This window comes from Gymnogyps californianus, chromosome 29 (genome assembly GCF_018139145.2).
Source record: "Gymnogyps californianus isolate 813 chromosome 29, ASM1813914v2, whole genome shotgun sequence".
Lineage (NCBI taxonomy): Eukaryota > Metazoa > Chordata > Aves > Accipitriformes > Cathartidae > Gymnogyps > Gymnogyps californianus.
Window position 1 is genome coordinate 2,535,155 of NC_059499.1, and position 27,041 is coordinate 2,562,195.

Below are 27,041 nucleotides of genomic sequence, written 5' to 3' on the forward strand. Positions count from 1 at the left end.
CCAGAGACACGGGGCCTTCGGTCCATGAGCGCGGCTGCTCTTGCAGCACTCGAGTCCTGAAGCCTCCGGGCGAAGCGGCCCCCCCTGCCAGCACCGCACAGAGGAGGGGCCCAAACCCACCACGTCCTCCTCCCGCACGGCCATCCATGCTCCAGGCTGTCGGGCAGAGCTGCGCCTCCAGAAGGTAGGAAGTGTTTAGAAAGTTCAGCAGTCTTTGAAAAAAAGACTTAGGTGTTTTCCTTTACACGTGGATATTATATATAGCTATAATTTGCTTCCCCTAGGGCTTATTTTATTCTGAAAAAGAAGGGAATATATTCAGCTCTGGGAACTCTTCGTTGTTGTAGTTGGGTCCTTGGTCTCCCAGCATCGTCAGCATGTCCTGTGAGGATACAAGGAGAGAGTTGTTATCTGGACTAGAACATCACAGTGGCAACTTGGTCACGGAGGAGCTTGCCAGAGGAGGCACCGCACACCCAGAGGGTCCCTTCCCTCCCAGGGGCACACAGGGTTTGCGTGCCCAAGGCTGCAGGAGAGCAGCAAATCTAACTCATAAGTAGCGACTGCGCTGACTCCTGTGAAAGCAGGCAGCAGCACGTCGCAAGAAGAACACGAACTCTCAAGAGTTATCTTCACTTTACTGGATTGGCGGCAGGGGGCTGGCTTTTTTGTTCCTAATTAGAGCTAGAAGGGTTAATTCAGCTGCGGAGCTGGCAGAGTTTCACACTGATCCTGCAACGGACCAAGACACAACGCCAGTCCAGCTGAGGCCTTTCTGCCCTCTCCTCTCCAGTTTCAGCTCCATCAGGTTACTCACAAGCTTGAGACCTCACCAGATATTATAAACTAGAGGGACAAGCTCCCGGCGCTTCAACCAGCTGCCCACACTCGGGCAAAGACCATTCGTTCCCACCAGATTGGCCCACGCCAGTCCTCGCTCGGGAGGTTAAAGAAAGCACCGTCTTACTGAGAAGACCTCAGGCTGGCTTGGCTGCGGCTGCTGGACGTGTTGCTCCCCGGACGCCGGGCCGTGGTGCTGTCCTTGCCACTGTGGCCACATCCCCACGCCTTCGGCTGCCCGCGTCTGGAACGGGGCCGGGGTCTGCGCTGCCTCTGCCGCTGTTCAACAGAGAACAAGTCAGCAAACGATTCCCGGTGCAGGGCTGTGGTTTCTACGATCCTCTAACGGGACTGGGAAGCGCGCAACTCATTGTGCGGTGCCTACGGGTAACAGGGTAAGATCGCCCCTCCAGGAAAAGCCACTAAACTGTCACATGCATTAAGGGATTTGTCAGTGCCCATCTATGGGGTAGAACAAGAACGAAGGCAGGGGAGGCCCAGAGGGGTTTGTTTCCTCCCAGTCAGCCTTAAAACGATTCAAAATTCCTCTGCTCTGGAGCCCTGTGCTGGGACGACAGTTAAAGGTGATAAAGGCAGCGTTAGCCAAAGCAGGGATTTAGCTGTGCTCTCTGCATTTGGGCATTCCCAGCATACACAAGAAAACGACGGAGGTCGTATCGCACCAAGGCTCTATCTGCCTAATGCTCCCAGCTTTCCTCCAAGGGGATTTTGTTGCCACCCCAACCTCCCCAGCACCCCAAGCCATACTCACTGAAGCCCGTGCCGCGGCCGGCAAGGTTCGGGTAAGCAGCCCCGGTAGGAGAAGCCGTAGAGCCAGGTGCCGTCATGGGGCTGAAGGAGGTCGAGGTGCCTTGGAAAGTCCCCATGCCAAAGGAAGGGGGCCGAGTCTTCACCGTCTGGGATGCCACTTGCTGTAAGAGAGCAAGAAGCGGGAGAGGAAGAGGAGAGATGCATTTATTCTAAACCTCATCTTAGCTAGGGTGAGAAGCGGCTGGACCGGCCCCAAAGGAGAAAGCACGCGGGCACACAGCATTGCTCCATCGCTCAGCTAGAGTTAGAGCAGGTTGATTCACGATGGCGAGAAGGGTCTGCAAGGCGGCGGGGACTCGGGGCCTGCACCAAGGGCTCGTGCTTCGGTACCTGGGGTGTGAACGCTGGCCGTGTCCCTGGAGCCCAGCTGGTTCCGCTGACCTGAGCCGGGTTGGAGTGGCGTGAAATCTGTGCTAAGATCCGGCCGGCTGATGAGGGCTGCTGCTGAATAATGTTCACAGGAGGTACCATGCTGCTGCTCCTGGAAGACAGGAGAGGCACTCTTAGGACACTAGGGATCACGTCCAGGACAGAGGCACAAACATCATCCGTGCAAGTTATTGGTGGGGGGAAATGAGCCCAGAAACGTGGGGAAACTTTGCTCACGTGCCAGTGCCCATCATGCTGCCCCGCTGCGGACACAACCGGCAGGAGCTGCTGGGTTTGTGGGCAAGGCTACTCTCACCCAGCTCAGCTCTTGGGCTTCAGTCTAAGCATGTCCGAGAGGCACAGCGATCCTGCAGCCAAGCTTCAGCAAAGAGCAGAGGGATATGAGGGAACGGAGGCAGTAGCTGGGGAGGCGAAGATGAGGGCGAGGAGTGGCACAGCAGAGGAAGGGCCATGCTGACTCTGTGCACAGCCTCAAAGCTCCTGCACCTCTGACCAGGAGCAAAGCAGCACCAGGCAGGAGAGCAGGGGTGCAGGAGCCCTTCTCACCCCCACCCCTCAAAGAAACCGATGCCTGGATGGGCTCCCCTGTATTTTCTGTGCACACTATATAGGAAGACATTGATAGACAATCATTGCCATGCAGAGGGAGGCTGGGACCACTCAGCTGTTGCAGAAGGACTCACAAACAGAACAGGAACAACTGCAGAACAAGATAAAATTAACATGAGGCCATTCAAAGCACAGCACAGGAAGCCTCACCTGAAGCTCTCGGCAGGTCGCGATGGGGTGAAAGTGTTTCCCTGCGTAAAGAGGGGCTGGTTGGCAGGCACCGTGCTGGCAGGAATGGCTTTGCTCTGGTCTGTGGAGAGAGGCTGATTCACTTCAGGGCTGAGAAAGTCTCAGCAGCAGGAACAGGGACAGAGAAGCAGTTACAAGAGACATGCCCGTGCGAAGGAAGACTGTTTTGAGCCAAAGCAAACACGACTCTTCCTTATCCAGACACGGACTCCAGATGGTTTTGTAAAAGCCTGTTTAATTTGATTTCCTCTCCATTTTCTAATAAACTTGCATTAAGGTCCTCTGGGGTTAGAGCATCCACTACATTCAGTGCTCAGGCTAGGGACACAGAGAACTGCTCTCTAGGGACAAGCAGGAAGGATCAGACTAAGGCAGGCAGCAAGACCAGAGCAAGAGACACCTTATCACCCACTCCCTCCCCACACCTCGCCAGCAAAACGCTGGCTGCTGGACAATTCACTGACACAACAGCACATCAGCGTAGACAGGAATTATCCGCCCAGCGTCAAAATCAGCACTATTCTGCAAGGCCCGGGCTGCCACAACACAGTCGTGCTGAGCCTCTGCACCCAGAACTGCTCTGAGTGACTCAGGAAAGAGCAAACAGCACTCAGACTGAAGCTGAAATCAGATAAAGATGCGATGCGGCCCTGGCCATGCCTCACAGCCCAGCACTCCCTACCTGTATTGATACTGCTGTAGATTTCGCTGAACCTTGGGTCCCGCTCCTGATTAAAAAGGCTTTCTGCCTTCTCCAAGGGCTTGCTGTGCTCTGGGCCGGCAGCAGTCACAGGCTGAACGGGAACCTGGGAGCAGGTAGAAGTGTGAGCCGTCAGTACCTCAAGCACAAAGGAAGTCAGCGGTCTCGCAGCCAGCACGGAGAAGAGCTGAGGGCTTTGCAGGCAAAGACCTCGCACGCAAGAAGCCGGGCTGCTCTCCGGACTCCTGCGTATTTTATCGGGACAATGCGGCCATCTAGGGCTGGCAGCATCGACGTGGGCATAGCGGGGAGGATGCCACAGGGGCAGATCAGAATCAAGCAAGCAGATCCAGCAAAACCCAAGGCAAAACACCGTCCTCTCCAAACTCTCAGCAGCCTTGAGTCAACCTCGTGTGGCCACCTTTAAAGCCCCAGCAAAAGGTAATTTAAATAACGCAGGACAACAAATACAAGGAATAACCAAACCCCTGTTGATTTACCTGTGAGTGGTCGTAACCAGACAGGCTCTCTCTTCCTGGGACCACTTCCAGCTCCGTCTGTTGCGGCGGCTGCTGCTGCCTAAAATAGAAAGCGTCTGTAACAGGAGAACACCGGCTGCTAAAAACGATTGCCAAGGGAACAGATACTCTGTGGTTACACCAATGATTCATTAGCCCAGAGGAGTTCACTGCTGCAGAGAGGAAAGTTTGGGTAGGAAGGCTATTTGACAGGAGGGCAGGACCAGCAAGAGAGGCATGGTAAAAGGAGCTGAGCACCTCCTGACCTTGAGGGCAGCTGTGCCGTGCCCATCTCCAGGGGAAGGCTGACACTCTGCCCCAGCTGGGGCCTCTGCATTGAGTTGGACAGGGCAGGCCGAGACTCCTGGCTCGAGTTCCTTTAAAGCAAAGAAAGAAAGAAAGAAAAAAAATATTTAAAAAATACCAAACGAAAGCAAACAGTTGGCTACTGCGTGTAGGAGAGCGCGCCTGTCTCGGACAAGACTGGAAGCTTTGCTTTCGCAAAACCTGTTCGAGTGAAGGCTCCTTCCACTCGGTTTCCGTGGTCTCTGAAAGGGGGGGGTGTCATGTAATATAATGCTAACGGCTATGAGCCAAAGGGCTCTGCCCCCTCCTCAGTCACTGAGCAGGGGAGCAATTAATAACCTACACCAGCAGCATGGCCAGACCTGCATCATCCTTAAAGCACAAGCAAAGGTTGCAGGAACCTAAAAACCCCCCAGGTTTTCCATTCAGCTCTATGTCAGACACTCCAGAGCCGGAGCCTGCGGAGACCACCAGCAGTTTTAGGTTTTAAGCCCAAGACGGTGGTGGAGTTCTTTATGCTCTTCTGTTAACTGTCAGAAGTCAGTTAATGTGTAACTCCCACAAGAAAGGAATAAAAATCCAGCGTTTTCTCAACAGTTCTTTTGCAAGCTGCTGCTTCAGTAGCACCCGATCTCGAAGATTAAATAGTACAGATAACCTAGCAAAGATGCACATAGATAAAATGCACCTCAAACACAATCAGACACAGATTGCTGCTTATCTGGTCTGAATTTATACAGTGCTTTTAGAAGGTGTCATATGGATGTGAGAATGGATGCGTGTGGAATGAATGAGTTCAAAGAGATATCTCTTAACACCGGGACAGGAATTAAGGCCTGTATCAGATCTGCATCAGGTTTCAGCCCTGCACTCAGACCACCGCTCTTTAAAGCCAGAGGGATTTGTCACTGCTCAACTCTTAATACTTTCCCATCAGAAAGCATCAGCTTGCCAGCTGCGGGAAGGGAAGAAGCGCTACCTGCACTCTAGGACTTCGCCTCTTTGCAAAAAGATCCTGGCTTTTCATTTGCCCGCAAAGCAATCTAGCCTTCTGTTTGCCTGGCTGGAGAGACTCCATTTGCTGCACCCACCAAGCCTGCAGTTACGAATCACATGCAGGCACAGGGGTTTTTTTTCTTTATTTCAGTTGCTGCTTTTCTGTAAGGGGCCTGGAGCTCACTCATGGGAAGAGCACGCAGCTCTGATCACTCCCAAAGGAGAGACACCAACCCACTGGAATAGTCAAGAGAGGGGAAAGAAGAGAGCAGCAATGAAAGCCGTCTCCCCACTGGAGCTTGTTTCCGAGTCCAAGGACAAACTACAGCAGCGAAGAAAAATAAGTGTTTACTTCCTACCATCAGCCGCAGACAGCCCTGCTCACACGAAAAGCCACTCGCTGGACCAGCCGCCCCCCTGGACTCTCACAGGAGTCCAAGAGCTACATTCAAAGGCAGACTTCGCTAATATTAGCTCTGAATGCAAACACACAGACAGGAGACTTGCTCCAGCAACCAGAGTTAAAAAAAGGCACTGCTGGAGCTGAACTTTGGCAGCCTGCTAAGCCAGACAACCGAGACAGCCAAAGGAATTAAATTTCTTATACTTTATAGTCCTCTAGTGCCTGCCACGGCCCAGGAAAAGAGCGCTCACGGGACTTAGCAATTTCTCCAGGGCCTACGCAAATTGATGGGAAGCTTGGTGAGGGGGAGAGGCCAAAGCTCCCGCAGTTCGGTGTTGCTGGTTATTCTGGGACAAGATCCCATCAGGTTCGTGTGCTGTCACTGGTGGTTGGCAAGTCATTTCCATGTACATACTTGACGTTGGTGTTGGTACAGATGATGTACTCAATTTCATCCGAGTAGGGGTTCTGGAAGGTAAAGGAGCTGGTTCTCATCCAGAGCCATTCCCGGTTTTTGGATCGGAATCGGAACATGACTGACAGAACCTGGCCTTTTAACTTCACCACCTAAAAAAACGTAATGCCATCAGTAGTACCTGATAAAAGAAGGTGTTGAAGAGCAACCTGCTTCTGAGCACAAGCCACCCCCCATTAAAACCTCGTGATGGCCCTTTGCCTCAAAGCCTACAAGACCATATCTTGGTCTTCCCCAACTAAATGGTACTGCCACTAGTCCCTTATGCTATCGTGATTCCTGAATGATACGGGAGGGGAAGCTAATATCCCCTTTTTGGCTTTCATTTTTCTTATCTCTTTGCACTGGTGTGATGTATGAAAAAGCCTCCAGCAAATGAAGCACATGCTGTTGCTTCTGCTTCCAGCTATTTGGACAAATGGATATGAGCAGCTACTTTTTGGAGTCATGAAAGCACAGGGGCAGTCTTACCTGCCCTGCCACAAGTCCAACGCCCTCAGAAATAAGAGTAACGACAACAGGGCAAGCAAGCCACATCCATTTCGAGTTCTGCAGCACTGGGCTGGGCCCTAGAGATGAACCAGTGTTTCAGCCACAGAAGCATGGCATTCAAGTAGGCACTTTGTAGCCACGTCTCTGGCCCTAAAAGCAGACTGGACTAGCAGCCAGAGGATGAATTCAAGAGTTAGACATCAGATGCTTCTGTTTTGTTTTGCACATTTACAGTTATGTGACTATATCTGTAACTGTTTGCCATTGGGCAAAGGAGAAATATCTAAGGTTTATTTTTCTCTTGGTTTTCCAATTAATTTCATCGCTTTGCAAGCACCAAGACAGATTCCAATCTGAATACCACACACTGCATGCAAAGTGGTAGCTAAAGTGTTCTACCTGCTGAAAGCTGTCCCGCAAAAGCTGTTGGTCTTCCGGGTGGCAGAAATCCACAATGTCTTTCCCCAGAAGTTCCTAATTTTAAAGGAATTGGGAAGAGAGATCAAGTCAGTTCATCTGGCAGGCAGACTCCCTCTTTCAGGTCTGCCTCATTAATTCCGCTTTGGACAGGTAGTTGCTGCTCCCCCCCACCAAATCACTGTTAGACAAACCAAGTACAGGAACTGGTGTGCTGTACTTTAAAGAGAAGCACATCAGCAGTTGACTAACGTTTGATCTCTAACTCAAATGGAGGCAAAAACAATCTTAATTGACGTTAGACACAATCCAGAGCCAGCCACCCTTCCAATGATCAAAGCACTTAGAAAAGCCCATGGAAAAGCAACTGGTGGAAAAGAAACACATCTGGTTTAAGCCCCGGCCATTGTTTTATCAGATCTGTTAGGCAAGCAGAGCCATGATGTACAAGAGAGGAAGGAGGGAAAAGTAAGTTTGACCAGCAGTTCTGTCTTAGAAAGCTCCTACCATTTTCTCACCTGTGGCTGGTAGCCAACCGTAGCCACACAGCGGTGATCTATGAAGGTAAAAATGCCTTCGGTGTTGTGTCGGGAGATGAACTCTGTCGGCTGACAAACATTGTTCATGTCCGTGCAGTTGGGTGAGCTAGTGACCTGCAAGGCAAGACAGGTACGGTGTTATCCAATCTTGTGAGAGCTGCTTTCTCCTGACCAGCCAGCCCTGCAGTCGGATTTGTGGCAATCGGGGAACATCTTCAGACAGAACAGTTTAACTCTCTGGACTTTTGGGACAAGGCAATGTTGAACCGCCGAAAGACGCTACCCACCTGGAGCCTGCCAATAGCCACGAGGCAAAACTTGCTGCCCTGGCCAGCGTCCGGGTCATCATCAGGCAGTGAAACACCTGAGGGGAGCGCCAAAAAATTCCAGCAAGGTTAATACAGGAGAAATTGCTAATTTCCGAGGAAAGAGACATGCAGTTCTGACTTCAATACATCTCTCCACCCTGTTTTGTAATTCAGTATCCTTTCCCATGAAGGAATTTGGTAAATTAAGTTGCCTCCCCCTCCCTTTTTTCGCCAGAAGGGTTCAAGATCTCTGTAACTTTCAGCACAAGCTAGCACATCAGATGCTGTAATATTATTTTCATCCTCTACAGTATCTCTGCTGTCCAGAGACACTGATCTCTGATCCAGCATCTGCAAAAATTAGTTCAATCTTAAAATAAGTCATAGATACATTTGGAAAGCATTTGCTGTCACATTCGGTTCACAGAACGGACAACTTGAGACCATATGCTCTTAAGAACAGCCACAACTGAACACTTCAGCTCAGACATTACCTGCAGGGGGCCAGGCTTTTATGTAACCCGTGCAGTGCACCACAACGTAGTGAGGTTCCCCATCTTTTGCTGCACCTAAGCCGTTCCTTGGGGGAGAGAAACAGTCTGATTGTGCTACATATTAAACTGGGGTAAGGTGAGCAAGGTTTCTACTTGTATTTTAAAAAAGCTTCCACAGAACGTCTTCAGTGCAAAAAAAGAACAAAGACTTAACATAAATGCAAGAGGTTCAAGAACAGAATAGGCTGGAATCTCAATTTCAAATTAAAAAGGGACAATATACACCAGAGCCCAACAACAACAGTGTAAAGAACATGTGGTGTTCAATTGACTTCAGATCCAATCTTGGAATAAAGAAAGATTAATCTTCCCTGGGATTATCTTCCTCAACATAGTGGTACTTCGGTTGCTCTACCAGCAGATCTATCTAAGCTCTTCTATGAGCTGTACTAGTCTACCCCACAGTGTGTTCCCACCACTCTGATGACGGAGCTGTAGCTCCTTTTGTTCCTAGCAATGCAGCGTGCTTGCCCGTAACTCTTGTATTATTTACCTGCAGCGATTCCTCATAAAGCTGAGATGATTTACAGAGACAGGATCCACTGAGCTGTTGCCACACCTGTACCAGAATTAGAAATGCAAGGGGAAAGGCTTTTATCTTGCTTGGTCAACATCAAAACAATTTGACAATCTTGAATAAGCACTCTATAAACGGGGATGAACCTTTCAATCTCCATCACACGAGTGAAAAGCCCTCATTCTACAGCCTTCAAGGGAGGTGACACACGGGGTCAAAACAAATTGTTACTTGAAACTGGATCTCCTACAACAACAGTCTTGAGAGCTACCTTAGCATAGGGCAAAGAAAAATCTCAAGAACTTGACTGTTAGCACTGTGCGGAAAGCTCAGCCGTGTTATATCATGTCTATGTCAGAATGAGCAAAAAAAGCCGAAATAAAAGCATGACGGGGCCAGGGAGCAAGTTCAGCTTCAGGCTCAAATGAGATTTCCCCAAGGAATCTCTTCATTACCTCATTCGGCAGATGAAGGATCTTCGTGAACCCATACACATCCTCATGGACTGCTGGCCTTCCTTCTTTACAGTCCCCGTCTTCAAATCTAGGATGCGACCTGAAGAAAGAAGAAAAAACAAGACGCTGCTGCAATGCGAGTCCTTTCACCAACACAGGCACCAGGTAACGTATTAGGAAACTAGCAAGACACAAGTGTCACCAATGGTACCTTTAGATGCATTCTCAGGGGGGGCTGCAGGATCCTTGTTAGGAAGGCACCAGGGTTTGGTTCCTTCTACAAAGGGAAGGTTTTAATCCAAGTCCTCTGCAGGCTTTCACACTGCCCGCCCCCGCCAATCCCTTCCCAGGCTGCTTTACCTGTCAGGGCATTCTCCGATGTGGAGAGCTGCTCCCTCAGCTTGCCCACATCATCTGGGTGCACCTGGTCATACAGGGTGCTGCCAAACCATTCGGACTGGGGCTGGTTCAGGACAGGAGTCACAGAATCGGAGACATAGACCACCCTCCCGGTCTCACAGGACACTATGAACAGAAAGCCGTCGGCTGCCTCTAGGATCAGGTGTTTGAGTTCCTGCATTCACAGACAGACATGCTCTTAACTCCAGAGCCAAGCATGTGACACCCTCTAAACCCACCCTGGGCACCTATCTCCCTCCACCCACAATTTAATCCCCCCCCCGCCATGACTGCAGTATTTCCCACAAAGCAGCATCAAGCCAAGACCTGGTCAGTGAGAAAGGAGGGTTTGTAGGTGCCGTCAGTGGAGGTATTGCCTGTGCCACGCAGGGACTTCATGTGAGAGACAGCCATGCGCAAGATGGTGAGCTTGTCTGGTTTGCGGGCCAGGGCACTGCAGGTGGGCACCATATCTGACAGCTCTGTGATGTAGGCAGTCATCTTGTTCCTTCGCCTACGTTCAATCTCGCTGTGATTTTCCCTGCAAAAAGCCAGGGAGGAGAGGAGGAAGATGAAGTTACCAACGGGCCACAAGCCTCAGCCATTTCCCCACGTCAACGCTTCCACAAGGCCAGAGTGCAAAACACAGAGATGCATCAGGGTCATCAGGAGTTAGAAGGACTACAAGCGCCTCACATGCTGGGCGTGCACAAAGGAACGCAGGAACAAGTGCAAGGAGGAGAGTCTACAGTTGGACCTTCTTTGCTGCGGACAAGAGCCTCGCTTTAAATCACATCGGTTCCCTGGCATCTGGCGAAGGCAACGAGCTAGGCTAAGGTATTTTAGCAGAGAAAGAAGCTTCCCCATCGATTCCACAGCACTGCAACAACAAGCCAAACGATTTCTTCCCTTACCATGGCCTCTGCTCTCAAAGTGGGGTTCACCTCACTTTACTGAGGAAATTTCCTTTTAAACAGCACTGGTGCAGACAGACTAAGACGGCTCATCCCACCCACTGTTTGTCCGAGGATGAATCAAATCCCCTCCACCATCACCGTTCAGACACCCACGCGTCTCCCATAACCATACGAGGAGGCCAGGGCTGCAGCTAAGACTTGGGCACCTAAATTACAACAGATGAGTCTCATCTTGCAGTGCCCTTATGAAGATACCTCTCAGTTACATCGAGAGCCTTTTACAATATGATGGCAGGAGGGACAGCTTTAGAGGAGATATACACCTGATTTCTGTACAGATGAAGGCCAATGTGGACGGACCATCTACCAGGCACACACCCCTGGGTGGTGCGCGTAGACCTCGGAAGAGGCACCACCACGAATGCTGCCCACTTGCAGTCCTTAAAGAGGTTCTTCACATGCCTTTTGCAAGTCTGCTCACAGGGCACAGTCCCCATCAACCCCCAGAGATCAGAACAGAACTTGTTTAGACTTGGTTCTTTTTATTCAGCATATATAGCTTAACTGGGTTATTAAGGTGGGTTTTTCAAACCAGAACTTAAAAGCCAGGTTTCCTATAGAGAAGGATGGATCAGATGCAAGGAAGCACATGGTGAGAAATGAAATGAGATGAAAGTGTTGGAAGGAACATAGACAGGCACGTGAATTAAAGAGGATAAATACAAAAATGGAGCATTCATCACTACCAGGCATGTGCAAACATTCAATGACCTTGCTCCTTGCTGCAAGAAACTGATATTCAGAAAAAGAAGTGCTTCAATTATCACACTCACCTTTAACTCAGTTTCTCCAAACTCACGTGCTCAAGTGTGAAAATGAAGCTACCTTCACTACCAAAGCTACTGGGAAACCACCAGACATTTTACTTGCCCCGCTGCCAAATATTCTTTACTACAGGCTCTTGCATGACAGCAACAACTGACTGTTGGGGACAGAGGAAAGGGTCACTACTTCATTGGAGGAGAAATCCCTGAAAAGCACTGCCGGTTGCTGTATTCACAGGCTCCACCTCTAGGGTTTCCTTATCTCCTCAAATATTTAAGCTATGCAGTACTGCAGTTAGGAAAGGTTGTGTTCAGGGGTTATTTTTTGTTTTAAAACCAGCCAGCAGGCAATAAACTGACCAGAATTGTGGCACTCTCAGCACCCAAGACAGTCTTTTTAGTCCTGCGCATTGCTTAAGAACAAGTCTAGGGTGGAACAGTCCAAAGAAGTGACAGGGTAAGTTCGCAAGATGGCAAGCCACAAAACAAGCCATTCTTCGTGAATTACCAACCCTCAGCTCTGCAGCAGTAACGAGCTGTGGGTGGCATGCAACAGAAACCTTGATGGTGATTTAAGCAGTTTTTATTTTGCAGCTGAAAATAGGGAAGGGTACATTTAGAGTTGGTGTTTTTCTGCTGGAGAAACGCAGTCCTGGCAACACACAACCTCAACTGGCTGCAGCTGAGCGCACACGTTCTGGGGGTACATTTCTGTATTAATGGTACAGCACTCAAGGCGACTGCTTCAGTCATTTCAGCCACAGTCCCTCATTAGTTACAGATAGGAACTTGCGGGGGAAAAAAAAAAAATCCTGTTTTCAGGAAGCCTAAACTCCTGTAAAGCGCAGGACACCATCTTTCCTGGAAGGTTTTATCGAGTAGAAAAAACCTGAACTAGTACACTTTTTAACGTCTGTTTTGATAGTACAACAGCATTCCTGCGACAAAACCTTACCAGGGCGAGAACAGGCCATTTGGCACCTTGATCCAGCGCAAGAGAAATTGTATTTAGCACAGAATAGCAAAGCTACAGTACTCAGTGAAAGCAATGGCCCAGCCACACTCTACCCTGCGGTCTTTGGCAAACAAGTCCTTTTGTGTATTCCCCAAAGACATTCTCACAAGGGGACTAAATGCCTTTCCCCTCCTAATTCCAATTACACAGCAATTTCCAGAAGTCTGTTCAGTTTCAAGTCCTCTACTGCAGCAGATGAGGGAAGGAGGGGGAAAAAAAAAGAGAAGGGATGCCTAGAGAAACATTAAGGAAAGGAAATACTCTGCTTGTCCATGCTTGAAATCTCCATTCTCCTACCTGGCAAGTCTCTCCTTATCCGCTGAACTCTGTTCATCATCAGACCTAAAAATAAAATCAGCGATCTAAGCTAAAATGGAAAAAGTTTAAAGAAATGAAAAATGGGAAGATGTACTAGGAAACCCAGCCTACAGACACGTCTGTTTTGCAGAAGAGCAATTCCATAAAACAAAGCAGTCATTACTTTGCAACATTACACATTAAACGGGTGCCTGCTATCTGCATCCTTTTCAAGTCTTAAGACGCTTACCAAGACTGTAAAATAGGCAAGGGGTAGCTCTGTTTTACATATAACTGAGGTGCAGATTATTCTGCAGAAGATTAGAAGGTTAATGGCAGAACTGGGAATTAGGGTCCCAGTCCCATTAAACTACTCTTTCTTTAAAGAAAAAAAAAAAATCAATAGTCTCTTTCATAGTATTTACAAATCAGAAAAGCAGATTTAAAAAAAACCCAAAATCCACCAACAGTGTAAGATTCACAGCTAACAACACACATTTTTGTAATGCTGCTACATAAACACCATTCAGGACAACGCAGTTGAGATGGCTACACGACAAACAGCACACAGAGACGTTATGCGCATCATCTACAAAAAGGCACACAGACATCCCCACCAACCTGCATGCACTTTCAGTTTTCAGGGAAGAGGAATCTGCAAACCTTGTTTTACAGAGGCTGATGATAAGTTTTCCTCCTTGAGGTTTGGCTGCCTTGGAAAACAAATAATCCCCCAAAAGCTACTGCCAGGAAAGGAGAAGGTACCACGTGTGTTCAGCAAGGCAGGCATGCAATCTCTCAAAGGCTGAGCAACTAAAACATACACTGTGGATTTATGGAGTACAGTAGGTGTTTTTAGCATTAGTCAGCTGTGTTACCCTTCCACTTCAAACAGGTTTTAGTACAGTACTTAAAAAAAAAAAAAGTAGTCATGTTCACTTCCACGCTCTGTTTTGCCTCACATCATCTGAGGAGGGAAGAATGTACTGGAAAACGAGGGCTGCCAGAGCTGCGAGGAGCATGATATGAGCAGTCCCGGAAAACAGATCCGAGAGCTATGGGCAGGCGAAGGGGCACAGATGCAGAGAGGAGCTGTGCCACGCTTTTCTTACAGCTGCATTCGGGCCGTCAGCACACTAATGACACTGACGACTTTGTCACTGCTCTTCACCTCCTGCCGCTGTCCTTGCTGCCTGAGCCAGTAATGGCAAGCAATAATCTCTACATTAAAGCGCAGAGGTACTGCTCATGCCCCACCAGAGACAGAGGCTCTGGGCCTCAGCAATTCAGAAGTGACATTCAGTTGTGTTGTTTCTTTGTTTATTCCTTCCTGGTGTGTATTAACCAGGGTAATCAAAGGCCACACAACAGGGGTCAAAGGGAGCCAAGACCCCACTCCAGCTATGGCACTGCACAGTTAGGTAGTGGAATTTTTAACTTTAAGGGCCATGAAGCTGTTCAGCACTGCAATGCTTGCCTACAGCACGTGCTTTTTTGGTATTTTGCATTATCTTAGTACTTAAATGTATGATTAGGGTCTGCCATATCTTAAGTTCCCAGAGCTTATGACTTGCACTAGGGAACAAAGTTATCCGATGTGGGCTGGCAAACGCACTTCTAATTTGCTTGACTTCAGAACAAGCCAAACCACTTAAAAAGCTGCAGAACCCCAGCTTAGAAGTGCCTGCTAGCCCTTTGGCAGATAACAGCGTGACAGTGACCTGAAATTTTGGCTTTGCAATTTTTTTCCCTTTCTGCATTGAGACTCTGACACAGGTTTATAGTTCTGGCTGAAACATTACAGAATAGACATTTTGCAAAGCATTTCTAGACCGCTAGTTTCAGTGCATGACCTCAGTGAAATCACAGGGACAGGCCTCTGCACCCAACATCATCCCTGCCTCACCCTGAGATGTCATCTGCCCTGCTGACCCTCAGGCTCCTTGACAGAACATGCTGGGCAGTCCTTTCCCCAATGTCCTCAATCACTTGAATTTTAACTCCAATTTCAGGAATTTCTGAAGTCAGACTCCTCCTTAAGACAAGCCGCTAAGCATAGTGTCTTGGCCATTATTCTGTATTTGCTCATTTTATCTCTTAGCAAGACATGGCATGATGTGTCTTCGCACTGAGGGGACACCCGGGAATTTACAGCACTTGGAACATATACAAAAGAACCTCACTTTGGCAAAGACATTACACATCAACACAAGACAGACCCATGAAATATTTAAGTTGAGTTCCATGGGCTTCAGAAAGCTGTAAAAATACCGTGAGGTCAATCCCAGTACTAGATGGTACAGAGCTGCTTTCAGACACCAACAAATAAACAGAGTCAAAATATTGCCTATAATGTTACTGTACACACTGATCTCTAGGAAATCCCCCATTTATAGAGAAAGCTTCTGCCTAACTCACCCACAAAACACACAAACCACAACATTTGCCAGGAAATCCTCGTCAAGTAAAACTTGAACTAAGCACAAAACTTGTATCTCTGCAAGTTTCTTGAGCAGGAGAAAAGAATGAGAGTCCAAGGCAATAGCTGAAAGAAATGTTGAAAAAGAGGAACGTAATTTCATCACACTCACAACGAACCGGTCCAAAAAACATCAAGGAAAATGTCTGGATCCTTTGGTGCACCTTCCTTCAGAGGGAGAAAATCTAACCGCTAGTTAGAAGGGTGCTGCAGGATCTCTCTTACGTTAAGGTGGCTTGGCACCAAAAGCTTCAAAAACTGCATCACAGCAGGTTCTTACCTGGCAAATCTCTCTTTATCATTTGGCATCGGGTCATCATCACATCTAGAAGAGAGAGAGGAAGAAGAGTGCTTAAAGTATTTACACTTACTGCTTTCCCAAAGACACTGAGAGAAGAACAAGGTTTAATAAATCACAAAAAAGGCCTGGTGTTAAAAAGGCAAACTCTGCTGTGCATAGGCAATCCAGAACCATACTCTTCATTTACCTAGCTAAAGGACTACAGTTTAATTATTTTTATCACCTTGATGTTTTCTACATCACATTCATATCAAGGACAGTGGCATCACACTCAGTAATTTAAGCACAATCACACAAAGAAATAGGTTAAATTGCACTTTGAAGATACAGTTAGCCCAAATCAAGACCCTCATCCAAAGGGTCTCAGTAGGTAAATTCTACGTCCATCAGGACCATTATCATCTCAAAGCCACTGCGCAGTCATCTTTAAAAGACTCTAACATACAGACTTTCAGCATCATTAGAGATGTCCAATCCTAAACCATGTAGCAAGACTACAAATAAATGACATGAGATCTTCCAACTCTTCTGCGTTCCATATGGATCATGAGGGGAGATACTTGCAGCCTCGCCAGCTCCTCGGGAGTAAGGATGTCTCTGTAATTGAAGCATCCTTACAACAGATGAGAATTAAGTAACACGTGTCTGAGGCACTAACAAAAGCTCAGCATCCCACTGTTGTGCCGATAAGCCATTTGGCAGAAGATTTTTCTCTACAATCAACAGGGGCTTGGCCAGCAGCAGTGCTCCTATAGCGCTGCGCTGGAACAACCAGCGGATTGCTGGAAGCATTCATGGAAACTATTTAATCTTTTGAGATGCTGGTATTGAACACAGCAACATCATCGCAGATTTCTGCAACACCGTTTCAACCCAGGGCTCGCAAGGCTCACTTCTTCAGCTGACCTCATCCCACTATGGGGCCTGCCAGGGAGACTTGAGATGGAGACTGCATCCAAAGGAGTAACGGGATCCCCTCCCAGCCACAGTCCCTCCTCCGGACTCACACACCCCATGTGCACAGCAGCTTTGCTTTGGCATCAGCTGCAAAGATGGAGGAATACTGCTGACTAGGAGAAAGGGAAGAGTTTAAGGAGGTGGAGCACTGCCTCCTTCAGACTCCCCCCGCTTCCCTCTGCACTGCCGGAGAGGAAAAGCCACATGAGCAGCAAGCTCCTGCTCTGGCGGGAAGGCACAGACACACCTAGACCACACAACAGAAACTTCTGGGTGCAATGTTCTCCCTCACCTGAGGAATTTACTGTTCCCTTCTCCATCATCATCAAAGTCAAGCCTGAAAAACAGAAGCAAGAAGATGATTATTAACCGAGCAATTTCTCCTTCACAGGTTGCTTTTCCATCTGTCCCTACAGGGATGCAGATGATTCTTGAAAGGAAGATTTAAGTAATTCCAGGGGCTAACGTGAAACAATCCACAAAGTTTAGAAGGGGCCTTCCTTCACATGTCTATCAGAAACAGAGCAAGGGAACAGTTCAAAAGAGAGAAAGCCCACTTGGAGCACCCACTGCATCACAACCTCCTGTTCCAAAAAGCTCTGGATCTCCTAGCAGCAATCTGAAGCCCAAGAGGCTGCCACAACTGCTCCTCACTGCTCAAGGGACCGACCAACAGCCTACAAATGAAACACTCCCAACTCAAAAGCTTGGATCGGTTGCATTTTAAAAAAAACAGAGGAGGGCAAAATACTTCAAGAGTTAAAGTTCAGTCTGGTGACCTGCTTAGTTAGCGTCCCTAGTTCAAACAGCAGACGTCACTGTGTTTGCTCTAACAGGGTCAAAAAAACATTTCTAACAAGTGTATGTGGGAGGACAGAGGAAAGGCTTTTCACCACACTTCCTTTCAGGATGGAAAACTGGCGTGTAGACGCAGCACAGCAGCGTGCGTGTTTGTAAATGAAGTGCGAGGAACAAGTAGCAGACAGCGTGGGAGGAGCTGCAGGGGAGTGGGAGCATCAGCAAATGGAGGCGAAGGAAAGAGTTTGAGTGACTGGGGGGGGGGGACAGGGAGAGATTTTAATTAGCTTGAAAATTAAGAGGAAATTTCTCGTGCCAGGAATTTAAGAGCAGCCACTCAATATCCTTTTAATTTGCAAAGGCATTTTTAGCAAACAAAAAGCCTACCACAAGCACATTGCGGCTTCCCCCCGCACCCTCTCCCAGAGAGGGGGCACACTTGCAAAGGTTTGAGTAAGGCCCCAACATTCACATTCTCTGTTCCTCTACCTCTCTTGCAGCAACTGGCTTGTCTCACTGCTTCAGTGACTCTTGTTTCACTCTCAATCCTTGGTGAGCAACCCTCTTCTCCTGCGAGGTGCAACTCAACTTTTTAATCCCCTCTTTTTACATGTAATACAGAACCTGGCTTTAATGCATATGATTGGCATAAAGCATACCACTACAAAGTAGGAGGACTGGATACAGCACACCTGAAGGAACCAGGAAACTTCTTTGCCCAGAAGTAGACAAGTTTCCTCATCACAAGGCTGACCACTCTTTCAAGAGAGCAAAGCTTCCTCAAAAATACACTTCGCACACACACCTCCCCCAAAAAAGTAAAAACCACACATGCAGAGAGCACATACTCACCCAGGACGCCTCTTGTTGGCTCTCTGAACGATGGCTCCTCCAGCTTGTGCACCCGGTCCGGGGTTCCCAGAGCTGACGGCTGCACCCAGCGAGGAAACATCTGATGCCATTTCTAAACAGGAGAGTGAAAAAAAGAAAATAAACCAGTATTACATCAAATCCCCCTCTAGTTCAGAGGGTGGAGTATTCTACGCATATAGCTCCCATTAAAAGTGATTGCATTTCAGCATCTGATGTGCACAGATTTTGTGCAATGTGTGCTTCTAGTCCTTTCATCTACTGCCTCTCCAGAGCGTGCATTAAGGGTCCATTTCAAGCTTTGAGCACATGCTGCTTTCATAAGCTCAAAAGCTTAGATCACTAAACTAAAAGATGTGCTCTCCTTTTTAGACAGAGGAGGAGTCTGATGCGATCATGGGTAGGGCTGAACCCATCCTCATATGCTAGCTGCATGAGTACGCAGAAGGGGAGGAGAAGAGTTGCGAGTTTGCCTAATAACGTTAACGCTGCCTCTTGAAGAGGGTTTATTTCCCAATCTAAAAGACAAAGAATTAACCAAGATGCTCGTAAAGCACCTTAAAAACCATGATCTTTCAGACAGTCATTTCTATTCTTCGGCAATGCCCACCTATGGGCACCACAGGCACGATTACCAGTCTCTGCCTACACTCCTTCGCAAGCGGCCAGACACCCAGAGCAAAGGAACGTCATTTCGGGGAAGAACTGATACTACCTCCGTTAAGCACGATGGCAGGCTTGCTTGGAGCTAAACCCCTTGTGTTTTACCTGTAGAAAAGTCGCATAAGCAGTAGGAAACCTAATCAATGCTTTCTAAGAGATGAAACAGGCAGGTAATGCATTCAAGAAGTGTGGAATTGGCGAGCCTTCAGAAACCGTGCCACACAATATTGCAGTACTGCTTCTGCGAGAGGCTCCACGTAGCTACAACATTTGAGAGAACAAAAAGCCTACCTCGAGACGTGAAAATAAGCCCTTAATGGTGTATGGGAAAGAAAGAAGCATCTAAGTGGAGAACTTGAATGCGCTGCCCTCACAAGTCGGATGGCAGGCCCAAGCCTGTTATGCATTACGGATTTTTTCCACAATGAAAGAGCCTCGGCTCTCCACGCAGCCACACACACACTGAACCACTTCCCCGGCTGTGTGGGCAGGCTGGGCTCCCAAACTCTGCCCACGTTCAGGCAGTGCGAATGCCCCCTTCTCCTCCCCACACACTTCACCAGCAGCTCCCAGCTCTTACCAACACGAGCTTTTCTGGTTCCTTGCAAGTCAAGAGACTACGTTTGAAAGCAGTGTTTGGTAGCAGACACTGAGCCTTACTTCTTCGATCCTCAAGTAAGGCTTTTTCCTAATCCCAGTTGTTTAGGAGCACACATAACAGGCTCTGTAGTTGTTCAAAGCTTGCTCAGCATGGCTTAAACTGAAACCATGTCATAACATCGCCACGAGAGCTCTGTTCAATGTTCTTCTACGCTAACATAGTCTGATCTGCACCAGACCCAGAGTTTTTAAACAAGTTATAAGGCATTTTTACACGTTTCTGAAATAAGTTAGCTCTGTACTCATTTTAATGGTTGTGGTTTTTTAAGTTTGCTGATAACCAACTCCTAGACTGCACTGCTAGACTGCAACCAAAACAGTTGCTCCAGCCAGAGAATCTCCACCACAATCTTTGCAAACTGAGTTGCGCAGAGTGCCTTGAACGTAGACAAACCGCTTCTGCTTTATCAAAGTGGAGGGGACCAAAAAAAAAAACCCAAGCCAACACACACCAAAAAAAGCCTATTGCTGGGGTTCCGAAACCACGGCAAAGTGGTACACCGACACCGAGAGCTGCTTATGTATGAAATGCTGCCTGAATTGGTGGGACAAAGCAAAGAATCGAAGTCAGGTTTAACAAATATGGCAATAAATCGGGGCTTAAGCTGCGAGGCTGTCAAATCTTAGCTTAGCCGAGACCACGAGGATATTGCTCAACAAGTAAAGGAGAGCTACACTATAGCAAGCTTCTGTGCAACAGTGCCCATTTTTACTTCTCACCTCATCAAACATAAACCAGCCTTTTGTATTCCCAACATCAGGAAAGGAAAGGAAAAAAACCCTATTTTCAACATCATAGATACATCTGGGTTTAACAAGTATTTTTACAGTTCCTGAAGTCAGTTTTCAATCCAACAGCAGTTTAATCTAAGCAGTACTTCCAGAGTTGGAGGGTGGTTTGCTTGCAGCTAAAAGCGGAGCTGTGCAACACTGTGCCTGGACCACAGCAGCTGGCTCGCAGTTACAGCTCCAGCTCTCAGAAAACACGCTCCAAAACTTCTGGTATTTCTTCAAAAAAAAAAAAACAAAAAACAAACCAACAAAACTTTTACCACGGTAATATTGCCAGCCTATATTACTGCCTGATTTGTTTTTCCTCCAAGCAGCTGGCATTGCTGAAGAAGTTTCTTCCTTGCCAGTCCATAGTATTTCCCAGGGGTGACTAAAACATGGAATAAGCATCCAGCTCAATGCTTGGCAGCTGAAGGGGCCAACAACAGTCCCAAACAACAGCATGAGCGAGCACACCCAATTTCAACACTAACTACAGCAACAAAACATGAGGACTTCTCTGAAGTTTCAAAAAGAAGATTTGAGAACAAAGAATAAGGTATGGAAACAGATTTTTAAAAGACAGAAGACTACTTGGGGTTAGCATATGTGAATACATAAGGTCTCTGCCAGGAAGTCAGTCCCTATGCGATAAAGTCAAGGCGGCCGATGTGATGCACTTAAAATAAATGGAGGTTGGCCTTCCTCACGCTCCATCCTCCATGCTGGGACCACAGACCTTCCCCATCTCCTCTCCGCTCGATTTCGGATCGTTTGGACACTTCTGTGCTCCCTCCCTTATTTCTAAGTGAAGTCCCAAGGCGCAGAAAGGGCTGCTATCAAAGGTCTTTGTTTAGTGGAACATGGTCCCAAGCGCAAGTAAACCAGGTCAGAAGGTTTATTCCTTTTCCCCAGGAGCCTGTGGCTTTTCAACATACGTATTTAAACACCCTGGTCTGAACAGAAATAAAATTTCTGGAGCACAGTAGATAATCACTTTATTAAGGAGAGAGGAATTTCCGCTTTCGGGCAGGGGAAGGAAGTGACACTGTGCTGTTCCTCTGCAAATCAACTTTTAAATAGGGTTGCGGGGGAGGGAGGGCGTCTGTTTGTTTTTAAAGGCCTCATCTGAGCCTTTGCTATTTCCAAGGAGCCTACTGCGTGGACTAGCATCTCACAGCAGCATCGCACAATGAAACCGCTTTACCTCATGCTTCAGCTTCCTACTCGGAAACATTTGCCTCTCGTGGTACAACGTGCCCTTTCACAAGTGGCAGAAAATAAAATATCTTGAGATTTGGTAAGGTAAATTGGCAATATTTTGTTCCACATACTGAGGGAGAGCATCAAAATGGTTATGGACTCTTTCACATGACACATTGGCCTCTCTACCACATCCTCACCTCAAAAATAGGGAGAGCATGGGGCAGGCAGATGTGATGGGAAGAGGTCTCGCTTGTTCACCCTTCATAATTTCTAGGGTGCTCACACAAATGCAAAGCTTCCTTTCAACCCCCCCATTTTTCCCCAATCCAAACACAAGCCATATAGCAATATTATACTGAGGTCAGCGTGGAATTGATGGAACCCAACCTATCAATGCAAGCTCTGAAAGCTTCGCACCCAACAGGCGGGTGGTGGCGAGGGTGTCTCAAGCACACACATACTCAGTAAATCCACTGGCCCAGAAGCCCATCATGAGAAAAGCGGTCACTTCAGAGAAACCCCTCCTCAACTGCACTTGAAAGCCACCGGCTCCAAGCATAAAAGGCAAGATGCGAGTAGTCAGAGGCAACCCAAGCCAAAGGCCCATCTAATGGAGTCAACCGGTTCTAAGAAAGCCTGGTACATTATAACCTATGAAACATCAGTTTCACAACCTAAAACTACGGTCAGCGGGAACGCTGCCAATCAGTTGTTCAAAGCAGTGACTAGCAGTTCCCAGATAGCAGGATGCTTAGCTCTGACTCAACATATTGATATCCAAAGCAATGAGAACAACGTTTTTCAACTACTCCAAAATAACAACAGAAGCAATGAACATATTCCTTTGAAACAATCCATGTTAAGAGCAACAGGACAAACATCCGTTTTCATTTCGAAAGTGGTTTCTTCAAAAGTCAGATGTGCCACCAAAAGTCCCAGTCGATCTTTCTCAAGAGGGCAGGGTGGGTTTCGTAGAGTCCCGGCTGCAACAAGCAATATCCTTGTTAGGTCTCTGTTCCAGCCCTTTCCAGAATCAATCCCTGCTTGCCTTTAACATGTGTTAAATCTAATTAAGGCCAGAAGAGATAAGCAGAGGCAGTGCAGAGAAATTACGGGTCCTCATTTGTAACTGAATATAAATCTGCAAGCACAACCACAATTCAGCTAACAGTTCGACCCAGAATAGAATAGGCTGGAAGATCGCTAAGGGAATGTCATCTCGAGAGCCAGACTTCCAGCCCAGCTCTCCTGGGAAGGGTTCTGTTGCAACTACTGGCATCTCAACAGTGAAAAAGCTTCAGAAATAAAGTCACAGAAAACATTCAAAACTGTGATTTACGAGACGGGCCTGCCATAGCTCTTAAATGCATTTGTATTGTACCACGTCAGTCTGCTACAGCCAGGCACTGTACAAAGCACAGCAAAAATGGTGGTTCCTGCTGCAGAGAGTTTAGCATATGGTTGTTCACCAGGCTCAGTATGAGCCAGCACATTTTAGCATAGCAAGATTTAGTTTAAACTTAACCGTTAGTGAGCTCCCTAAAAAGCCACGGAAGTTCAGAGCAAGTTTGTGAGCAGATAACAGCTGCTAAGATAAACCAGTGTACTACTTTAACGAAATCTTGCATTTCGCTGACAACTATAAAGCTTCGGTCTGAACAGCGCACATGGCTTTGTACTTACAAAGTGTCTCAATTTCTGTGTCTCAGGTACGTTAAAGAGATTTATTTTTTAAGTAGGTGGGGGTTTTTTTAGGTTGTTTGAACTTCCCATGCAATGCCAGCTCAGCACTTTCATCCCCATGGGAACCTTCTCCAAGAAGGATTACAGAAATTAACTAAAAAAAAAAAACACAGAAAAGAATGCATCTTCCATTTTCAAGTGTTTGAAATCATGCATTCATAAAAGTAAATGTTTTAAATGAAGCTGATCAATCACATTTTCATCCAGCCAGCACTAAAAGTGTTCTAATAATCCAAGTTAATATTAAAACCTGTAAAGTAACACAAGTAAGGCAAGCCACTTTTCTTTTTTTAATCCCTCCTCATCTTTCCTCCCGGTTAGTGGATGCTTTTCACTCCTAACCAGGAGATTTTAACAACATAAAACTTGCTTAAATTGGCACAACTGAAAGCTTTAAATCTAGCACTCTTCACAATTTAAGTCTTTTTCAGTTCAATAAGACCAGTAAACCATGCGGTGGCTCACCTCACTCTCAGAAAGATGAGGGAGCAGAAAGGTTTCACAGATTTATTTTTCAATAAGTTTATCTGAAAACGGAGAAGTGCTTTATCCACCTCTCTCACAGGTTTCTGAGGTGACCTGCTTTGCCCGTGTAGCATTTTGAGGAAGGACAGAAGGCCCAGCATGGCATGACACTGAACACAAGCTGCAGTTCGAACACTTCCAACTTATTTTTCCAATAAGTTTGAACACACAAATAAGTTCCAACTTATTTTTGTGGTCTGTTTTCCCATCTTTCGCCACGGCGTGCTCAAGCTGTGAGGACATTCAGCATATTTGGGGGCATTATCCAGTATTCACTGGAGCCCTGCAGTTCGTTTTTCAACATCAAGGAAAAGAGGACCCAGCTTCCAAAGAACAATTTTCACAAGTAATTTATTGTACTAATAATCTCTATGTATATGATGCTTATGCAGACTGTAAGTATTTCCCCCCTCTCTGTTTAAAAGGGCCAAGCTAATATTGGTCAGTTTGCCCGTAGCTGTAAATATTAAACACAGATGGTGAAAGTTCTTTCTCTTTTCCTTGTGAATTCATTTAAAGCTTTCCTCTTATGCAAAATATCATGCAACTCTGAAGACTACACTTACATAAACACTTTGCAATACACTAGCAGTTTAAAGCCACAAGTATCTTCCTTTCTCAGTCACTGGATTCTTACAGAGCTGGCTCATAACATACATTTTCCATTCTTACCCCAAGCAACAGCATTTTTTTTTTTTTTTGCTTTACATTTAGCTACGCGTCCTTTGTCCACCAAACTGCGAAACCTTGATCTAGCACTATGCTGGCAGGAGAAATAGTGAACTTCCTGATCAACCCCACACCGCCACCAATACACACATGACTAAGATTTTACTACTTGGAATAATCTCACTGTTTCATGGGATATTGCTGTGAGCCAAAAGCGTATTCTGCTGCACGATGGGATCACAAGTTTGACAGTTTCCATTTCAGATATGTTTTTGCTAAGCTAAATCAGGAATTTTTGTTTTTTCTAACATGTCATCTCTAACTTCTGATTGCTGAAGAATTTCAGATCATTATGTGAAACCACAACCACATATTTCCAGATGCCAGTTCTGCACCCTTGCCTCAGAATCACCACAGACAAATGACCCAACACGTTTTCTCAATATTTAAAGCCACAAAAGCTTCCTATGTCTTTAGAATTAAAAAAAAAAAAAAAAATCATCCTTTAGAAGTTACATCGAACAGTCCTCGATAAACCTGAGCACGTCACACGACCCGGGACCTCGCCAGCCTCAAGCCACAAGCAAGAATAGTCAGAAACCACAAGCCAAAAAAACCAACCCAAAAAAACACAGAAGCTCAAATTCTGATCTCAGTCACCACGCTGTAAATCCATTACAACTTCACAGACACTGGATTATTCCAGATACATACTAATTTCAGAGCAATTTAGCCAGAAATCTGATAAAGCCCGAAAGATTCAATTTTATTTGGCAAGCAACAGAGATCACCAACTTCCAGCTTCCTCCAACCAGGGAGCCACCCCTTGGTTATCAACCTGAGGGAGCAAAAGTTGAAAGAATATTCTGCTCTCTGCTGACAGGCACTCACACCCTTGGTTATGCACCAGCTATTCAGCTCAGCAGTTTAAAAATGAGGCAGAGAGGAGATTTGCAAAAATCCTTTTCAAAACAGCGCATCAGATTTTGTCTGTTGCTAATTAAGAAAACCTCAATAAAACATAGAGCAAAAAAAGGGTCTAAAAGCAACATAAACCGTTAAAGACAATAAACACAAGCAAGCCCCACCAGTGCTTGCTCCCTGCCGGGAGGGCGATGATGGAAACCAGACCCCAGCACCAGGTACATGAATCAGGCATGTGAAGGGCCCACGCCAACCATTGAAGCTCAGGGAGCAGAGACGAACACGAACGTCTTCTTCCCCAACACAACAAGCTCACACACCATTTCCTTCTCCACCTCCAGCTTCCCTCCTTTCCAATAGCCTGCCACTCAATGAAGTGCCTCCTTTAAAAGTTTCTGCCATCTGACAACCACGCTGACTCTCCAAACCCTCCCAGAGCACCCCAAGCCGGGTTCCCTCAGCACCCTTTCCCCACACCGACTCCCTCATCTCTTCTCACGGGTGTCCCCCACCCCATCCCACCCTCCCCAGGCCCCTCCTGACCCAGCCCCCAGCCCTCTCAGCTCAGCCCCAAACCCTCCAACCTCCACATAACACCCCTCGGCTCCCCCACAGCTCCTCCCCCGCCCAAGCCTCCAGCCCCATTAACCCAGCTCCTCGAAAGCCTCCAGCCCCCTTCGACCCAGCCCAACGCTCCTACGGCCCGGCCTGGGCCTCCTCCACGAACCCTTCAGCCCAGCCTAGCCCCTACTAACGGCACCACCAGCCCGGCCCTCCGACCCAACCTCCCTCCACCGAGCGCTGCCTCTCTCCACAGCTCCTCAGCAGCCCCCTGCCCTGCCCGGCCCAGGGCCCCCTCAGGCCCCCGGGACGCCCCAGCCCGACCCCCAGGCCCGACCCCCCAAGCGTCCCCTCAGCCTCCCCATAACTCCCGCAGACCAGGCGGCCCCCCCACCCCCTCCGTGCCCTCCGCAGCCCGGCCGGCCCAGACGCCCCGGCTCACCCGGGTTGGCGGCGGTAGCTGCCATGGCCGGTGCAGGCGGGCAGGCAGCCGCCCCCCGCCTCCCTCCTCACAGCCACTGCCAAGATGGCGGCACAGGAAAACCCTCTGCTCTGCCGCGCAGCCTAACCTGCCCGCCGGGAGGGGCGGGGCGGGGACGAGGCACAGCGCTCCTATTGGTTCAGCCAGGGGGCGGAGGGCGGAGCGAGCGCGCACGACGGCACAGCCAGCAGGGTAGGGTGAACGCGGCCATGCCCCGCCCCTACCACGGGAGGGGGCGGGTCTCTGGAGGGGGCGTGGCTAGACGGGGGTGTGTGGGGAGGGATGCGCGCGTGGGGCGAGTTAAAGGTCGGGTTGGGTGACGTCACGTGTTGGGGTCATTTTTTTGTCGGAGGGCAGGAATCCTGCTGGGATTGGGATTGGGACTGGAGTTAGGGTTGAGACTGGGATTGGGAGTAGGGTTGAGACTGGGATTGAGGTTGGG

General features: G+C 47.8%; 1 protein-coding gene across 8 annotated transcripts; it reads right to left on the reverse strand.

The window, feature by feature from the left end:
• On the reverse strand, positions 1–26,608 carry ARNT (aryl hydrocarbon receptor nuclear translocator). Of its 8 annotated transcripts, XM_050912432.1 has the most exons (23): positions 26,561–26,608; positions 18,379–18,490; positions 17,021–17,065; positions 15,751–15,795; positions 12,992–13,036; positions 10,266–10,479; positions 9,900–10,113; positions 9,751–9,816; positions 9,540–9,639; positions 9,061–9,126; positions 8,508–8,593; positions 7,993–8,069; positions 7,685–7,819; positions 7,149–7,223; positions 6,198–6,349; positions 4,344–4,454; positions 4,060–4,138; positions 3,542–3,665; positions 2,821–2,920; positions 2,002–2,152; positions 1,613–1,772; positions 968–1,119; positions 1–382 (listed from the first exon to the last, which is right to left on the reverse strand). In XM_050912432.1, the coding sequence occupies exons 1-23, from the start codon at positions 26,583–26,585 to the stop codon at positions 293–295; spliced, it is 2,424 nt and encodes an 807-aa protein (XP_050768389.1). In that variant the 5' UTR covers positions 26,586–26,608; the 3' UTR covers positions 1–292. The 8 variants fall into 8 exon arrangements, with proteins under 8 accessions (XP_050768389.1, XP_050768390.1, XP_050768392.1 ...); XM_050912433.1 differs by lacking the exon at positions 12,992–13,036; XM_050912435.1 differs by lacking the exon at positions 9,751–9,816 and having other exon boundaries at positions 2,002–2,146.
• Positions 26,609–27,041: the final 433 nt, after the last annotated feature.